Source organism: Manduca sexta, chromosome 3, assembly GCF_014839805.1.
Source record: "Manduca sexta isolate Smith_Timp_Sample1 chromosome 3, JHU_Msex_v1.0, whole genome shotgun sequence".
In the NCBI taxonomy this organism is placed as follows: domain Eukaryota; kingdom Metazoa; phylum Arthropoda; class Insecta; order Lepidoptera; family Sphingidae; genus Manduca; species Manduca sexta.
The window spans coordinates 7,377,128-7,384,443 of record NC_051117.1 but is presented as its reverse complement, the minus strand read 5'-3'; the positions used below and the strand labels follow the sequence as shown (position 1 = coordinate 7,384,443).

The 7,316-nt window shown below is 39.4% G+C and overlaps 1 protein-coding gene across 1 annotated transcript; it reads left to right on the top strand.

The window, feature by feature from the left end:
* Nucleotides 1–1,854: 1,854 nt before the first annotated feature.
* LOC115442959 (trypsin, alkaline C-like) lies at nt 1,855–7,070 on the top strand. The gene is given in 6 exon segments (XM_030168186.2): nt 1,855–1,969; nt 2,817–2,946; nt 2,948–2,986; nt 3,526–3,781; nt 5,763–5,871; nt 6,546–7,070. Coding segments are annotated over 6 exon segments (804 nt in total). The 5' UTR covers nt 1,855–1,923; the 3' UTR covers nt 6,770–7,070.
* Nucleotides 7,071–7,316: the final 246 nt, after the last annotated feature.

Here is a 7,316-nt window from a genome sequence, read left to right as displayed (position 1 = left end):
GAATTTAGCTGTTATTCATTCGAAATTAAAGTGACAGACAAGAGAATTATGTGACAGAATTACTTATATTTTTTAAATCATAAAATATTTCTAAAATAATTGCAGGTTTTGCCCCGTAGCCTAATACAACCTTGCATTACTTAAATTTTGGTTTTCTGTTTCGTACAACGAAAACGAGATGTATCATTCTTGATATTTTCTAATCCAGCGTATTGCTTACTCATTCATTGCTAAATACTACTTTGAAAGAAATGCCGACCAATAATCGATATATACCTACCTATAAATCTCTGAGTCTGGTAAATATTTGACATTTTGAAATGTTACCAGGTAAGAGCATAATTATTTGAGGAATAAAAAATGTTTCATTGCCTCCTTGGTCTAGTGGCAGTAAATGCGATCGGTGGACTATGATATCGTGTGTTCAAGTCCTAGGTTCAGCAAAATTTCTTGTGTGAGCTTTTTAATATTTATGGGCAACTGGATAGTCTTTATTCATCAGGGGTGTAGTTAACGACGCATCAACTATATCAACGATACGTGGCCTATGATGTATGTAAGATAAGACTACCGGAGAAACGGCTTGTAAAGATGCTGCACCGCTGAATGCGCCCCGGAAAAAAATACTGGGTCCGTCTACAAGTGCAAGCTACTAATCTTCTGCTATTATTTCACCTACGTAGCATGCCAACAACTGTTTTAGGCAATTTATAGTTCGAATGTAAAGTATAAAATTAAAGTATTAAGTGGATTAGGTGGATGCTATTAATTACGATTATAAATTGTATTTTTAGATAAAGCGTACGTGCGAGATTGCGGTTGCACATTATCTAAGCTTCCTTCCGATGAGCTGATCGAGGCCCATAGTACATGGTGCTTTAAAATACAAAGGGATAATATTTAAATTTCATTTGATGAAACTAAGAAATGCTCACGGATGATCAGAATAACCTAGGAGGGCCAGAGGTTGTACCGCCCTGTGGAATGGGGGCGTTTGGAGAATACCACCACGGTAAACCCCTGCCTGTCGTAAGAGGCGACTAATAGGGGCCACGAAGGTCGTCGGCGGGCAGCAGGGGGCTGTCCGCTTTAGTGCATTTTGTGCATTTCTTGCACATTTTTCGGTTGACCCCCGGGATGGGATCACCCGGGGGTTACTCCTAAGCCCCCTCGCACCGAAGGACGCTGAGAGCGTCTTTCGGTGCGAGGGGGCTTAGGAGCCCTCCCACATTTATGAGACGGGCCGCAAGGCGGCACCGCGCAGGGGCGGCTGCGGACGAAGACTCGACCTGCCGTCTCGGGAAGCCCGCAGTCGTCTCTTATGCGCCGAAGAGGGTCAACGCAGAGTTTTAGTTGGTAGGCCGTTGCGTAGGGACTTAGGTTAGGTTCATTGGTTAGGACTCGGCCCGACCGCCGCCCGAGGGTCCGGGCCGCTTCAATTGTCGGGTCGTAAGGCAACGGTTACCCCAACATAACTGCTCAGTCGCCCCCCGCGAAGACTGGGCGGTAGAAATAGGGGGAACACGTGCTCTCGACTTTACTTACAATTTATACTTTTCTCATTCTCCATATCAACTTGCCCCCTAGGCCATCGGCTGGCGACGCTCTTGGCGCTGACCTTGTCGACCAACTAATTGGGACGCTCTATAGTTCTCGCAGAATAAAGCAAGCCAATTGCTACCTTATATTCTCAACAACTTTAGAATGGCCCTCTCAGGTGATGAACGAAATGAGGTACTCCCACTCACCCCGCTAATATTGACCCAAAAATACTTTTATAGTTCACTAGCAATATAAAACAAAACAAAATGAACAGCCCGTATAAAACAAATTAGACTAATATGATAAATTACTGACAAATATAATATATATTGAGTAATAAATAAGTAGAACAAAATATTTGCCTGATTAAAGATTACGGCGATGGCATCCTCAGGGCTGATCGTTGCGCTTGCGTTGCTCGCTGCCGGTAAGTACATAGGAATATAAAGTTCACGAGAAATGTTGGACAGTCCCGATATATAGATTTGATGGTGCTAGGATAAATTTAAACCCGCCCGGATAGCGAACACCGTATCCAAAGTGTTAAAATCCGCCATAATTATCGCCATAATTGTGTCGATTGCCGGGGATAATCATCTCTCGACAGTCGACATCACTACATAGTATAAAACAAAGTCGCTTTCTCTGTCCCTTTGTATGCTTAAATCTTTAAAACTACGCAATGGATTTTGATGCGGTTTTAATAGATAGAGTGATTCAAGAGGAAGGTTTATATGTATAATAACATCCATTAAATAGTTGAGAAATACTGTTATTTTGTTATGTTATACCCGTGCGAAGCCAGAGCGGGTCGCTAGTTCTACATAAAATTGTTTTAGGGCAAGGATAGACCAAATTTTTAAAAGTTAAAATTTCGTTTATAATAGCGATTTTTTGTAAACGACTTCTTAATAGTAAGGCGGTAATTTTGTTTCATTACACCTATTATAAACAAAATAATTTGAAGTTAACCAAATTAACAAATGTGTAACTTTAAAATAGATATATTTCCTAGATCCAAACCTACCAGGTTAATTTCACGTATTTAAAAAATTCGAAGTAGGTAATCTAGAATTTATTGTATCCATAAAAAAGCCCTGCAATTGTTATCGACAGCTAGCATATAAAAAAAAACAAACATAGATAACTATTATGTAGGTAGATGTGTATTCTGCGTAAATAGAAAATTATTTTGACTTTTTTTATCGAACTCACAATGTTCTTACTACTACTACTAACACTCTTCTTTAACATCCACATGCTTTTTGCTGTAGTGTCAGCGGCCCCCGAGAGCCGCATTGTGGGTGGGGAGCATACCACCATCGAGCAGTTCCCATACATCGTCGCCCTGACCTACTTCTACCCTGGCCCTGGTATCCTCATACAGCGCTGCGTTGGCTCCCTGCTCGTCGTGGCACGTACTCACCACGTCCTACTGTTTTACGTAAGTTTTTGGATTATCCTCCTTGCGTCAATGTCCTCAATGCTGAGGGTTCTGACCCCTACATAGCTTCGTACATCTTGCTGTCGAGAGCAGAGCGGACTTTTTGGATTATAAAATACTTAAAATTCATATTCTTGTGTGTTCCTTCTAATGAAATTGGTCCTATAAGTAGAATGTGAAGACGCAATTATTTGATATTATCGAGCTGATTGTGAAGGAAGTCAAGGGAAATATTCCTTGCGGGTTCATTTTATTTTGGCTTAATTTCAGTAATCGTTGCAAAGCGACCGCTTTGAAGGAAACAGGAATAGGGAAGCATGGAATGGATATATTGGATGACCGATGTAAGCCATATTAGGATGAACCGGTTACCGCTGACTCATTTATACCGACAAAATGTTATATATTGTGGATTTTATTACCTATTTAAAACACTTTTGAGTTACAATAAAAAAATACTTTGGAAAACTAGAGAAACCGCAATCTACCGTATCCGTTTGCGCATACAACAGTTTTTAATATACTTAATTCTTCCATAGCGGTGGCAACTTGAACCAATTCGAGGTCCGCGCTGGTTCGACCAACAGTCTCTCCGGTGGTGTTGTCGTGCTGTTCGACGAGCTCATCAAGTATCCCAACTACGTGGAGAAGCCTAGAGAAGGCGATGTCGCCGTGGTTCGGTTGAAGACTCCCCTTGGCATCAGCAGCACTATCGACGTTCTGTACCTGCCTCCTCAGGGCACTAGTATAGCTGATGGCAGCTCTGTGAAAGTCGTCAGCTGGGGTTTCGAATATGTAAGTGGATATTGTTTGTCAGACGCTTGATTAGCATCTAGAATAAAATCCCGAGAAGTTATACACCAGCTTTTGACTACCAAAAAAAGTAATGTGGTTTTTAGTAGAGGAAGGGTGCAGTCAAATTATTTTTTATACATATATGATAAAGCTATAAAGAGTTAATATTTTCACAAATCTTGCATAAAGTTGGATACAACACGTATGTAAGTAGGTAACAAATATTTACAATGAATCTTAACCAAGATTACATTTTTTCCGGTATAATATTACATCGTTGTTTGGTTTCTTTTTTGTCAAATGTGTTCATTAGCGCTATTTTTGTTTTGGTGATTAAAAACTATTGATTATACTATGTACCTACCTAGTCAAGAATTCTACATAAGACCTTCGAAGGTAGGTATATGTAGTCTATCTCCTGTAGTCAGCGTGATTAATTAAAGAAGACCCGTATGCTGGGCACGGGTCTCCTTTATACAGCAAGGGTTGATGGTATTATATAAGTGAATATTCCATCATAGAGTTTATTTGAATAAAAAGATCGCTGCAACATAATGCTATATTGGTATTTTGGGTATTGAGCGAGGTCTTTTTGTTTTTAATTTGTTTTGAATTGTTGGATCAAACTCTTGTTTTCGGCGACACTAACCACTATGGAGGGTGAAATTAGAAATACCCACCACGGTAGTTCCAAATGGTTTGGGTCTCCGGAAATATCGTTATATGAAACGTATTTTGACATAGTATTAAATTAATGAAACCACATATTCGCTTTTACCTATACTAATATTGGGATATAAATCATTCATGAATAATGAATATTTTCACCAAAAAACTACTTTTCACTTTTATTCTTTCATGATCATTTTGTAGTTTTGTGTTAATATGGCGTGGCGTAAGTGTATAACTGAATAGTGTATAACTGAGTAGTGAAACTAGGGTGTGCAATAATAAAATTAAATTTTATTGATATTTTTTTGTTGGAAACTTGCACTTTTCACATCTGCGGTACGGGTATCTAATGGTAAAGTGTTATTTACAACATTTAGTAATATAGTCTTTTAAATTTTCGCAAAACTATGCTTACTTAAAACACAAATTTATTCGTCAACTGTAAGTCAAAACCCGCCATCTTGCCCCTTAATAAGGTTTAAACTAGGAAACCGGTGATGTTTTTAACCGTTATTTAAGCAATTCTTTACCACCTCTTAACGCTAAAACAAGTTTATAAGTAAGACTGATAAAGTCAAAAATGTTCCTGTATATTTTTCATGTCAGGATAAAAACAGCGCATTCCTAACAACGGTTATCGCATAGCAATGCGTTTAAATTTTATTTCTTGGAGCTGTTCATCACTGTTCAGGGTCATTTATTTGCAACACAGTTAAAATTAGCTGTAGAAACATTAATCGGTCGTTAAACACTTTATAAACGGCTGCAAGTATTCCGAACGTGTTTTATGGTCGAGATATTGTCTTGTGACTTAAGTTTTTATTCTGAAGAGCAAATTGTGGTACATAAGTCATATTTTCTTTCCCAATATGGAACGAGCCATTATTTAGTTTCGATAGCTGTCTACTGTACCTAGGAGGCGATGGTTTTAAAATACATCAAAATTCCTGAAGCCATAATTTTTTTTATTGCTTTGAATGACGAGACGAGCTCGCCGTTCCCCTGATGGTAAGCAATACGACCCCCCATAAACAGTAGAAACACCAACACATTGAATTACAAAGTATTGTTTGGTAATCGACTGTGCTCGCCATTCTGGGACGTGAGATGTTTCATGTTATGTCTTATTATGTCCAGTAGTTACGCTGGCTACAGCAGTGATTACACACTGCTGTTTGTCGGGAGAAATAAACATTGCGGCGGTCCCTACCCAGGCGGACTCTTAACATATGAGAGACTTACAACCAGTATAACATCAGATAACACTTCATAACTCCGAGATATCTAACATATTATATTTGATTCGCAGGAAGGCGGACCTCAACTGCAAACCCTGAAGACCATCAACCTGTACAAAGTAAATGTTGACGAGTGCAAGGCTGCGTACGAAGGCTCTGAAGCGGTCGCCATCTCTGACCGTAAGTATAATTGTTTTCATAGCCGATATATGAAATGAAGGGATATCAGATGTTAATTGAGATCTCCACCGCCTACAAACCAGAATCATGGATACAGTGACGGAAGTATAATAGGCAGACATATACACAACATTTCCAACTTCTGCCTATTTTCACTGAGCCGCGCCGGTCTTCACCGCTCGTTGTCATAAAATGCGTGACACTGCCGATCTTGGCTTACAGTTGTAGTGGGTGTGAGGGTGGAAAAGTCTCAATTGGAAGACATACGAGAAATTGTGATTGGTGTAATTGGTGATTTGAAATGGGACCTGTCATTTGCCGGGAGAAAAAAGTTCACCGAATTCAACGAAAGCCTTGTATTACGAGATTCGCTTTTAAGCAGAAGGCTTTTTGTAGGGTGATCAGACTAAGCAGGTTTCTAAGTTGGGCACCGCCCATCTTCCTTCCCCGCCCATGCCACATATAAATACTAGTTCGTTCAATAACTAGTACGTGCATTGGGCTTCCTATTTTTGTCTTAGTTTTGTCGCTGCCTATAGATTTATAAAAGTCGTTTATAATATTTGCTATTACTAGTGGAAATTGGCGAAATTACTCAAAAACCGCAGAACCTATAATATAAAAAGAAGATTACAAACCGATAGAATATATTGCCAACTCCGTATTCCCCGCAGGTGTAATCTGCGCGAAAGCCCCAGGCCGTGGTATCTGTTTCGGTGACGCCGGTGCTCCCATGGTCATCGGCCGCGTGGTAGTCGGTACCGCCTCCTACTACGAGTCCTGCGACACCCAGGACTACCCCGACCTCTTCAGCAGGATCGACACTTACACTAACTGGATATTGTCGGTCGCCGTCGCCCCTAGGAGCGATATTAGGTCCCCTACCCCAATGCCATGAGGGCCAACCTTAATTAATTCAATAAGCTGTAGGCCCTAATAGGGTGGCAAAGTAGAATTAAGTTTTAGTATGATACATTTAGAGCTCACATTTTGTTATTGCTCTTATAGAAACATGAGAAAGATTTAAGAATTAGTTATTTTGCCATCCTGTCATGGTTTGAAATATTGGGGGTCACTTAAAAATGCATCAAACGATTATAAGCTATGAATGGAGCAGGATTGATAAAAAGCATTAAAAAATAGATTCTCGATTTATTTATAAGGAAAAAATCTTAATTAAATAAAATTATTTTCTATTATCTGTATAATTATTAATTACCTTTTGATGTATACAGTTGTGAGCACGTATGACCTATTGATCTAAGACTGAGAGAACATACAGGGTGGTCCCAAAACGACAATGTTTTAAAACATGTTACATTAAAAAAACACTTCAATTTCAACATATTGAGATATACTTCCGATCCTGGCGTTAACTGCAAGTACGTGTGTCAATATGGCAACGTCAGTGAAGTCTCCTGCATTAGTATAATGCAGTGTAAAAC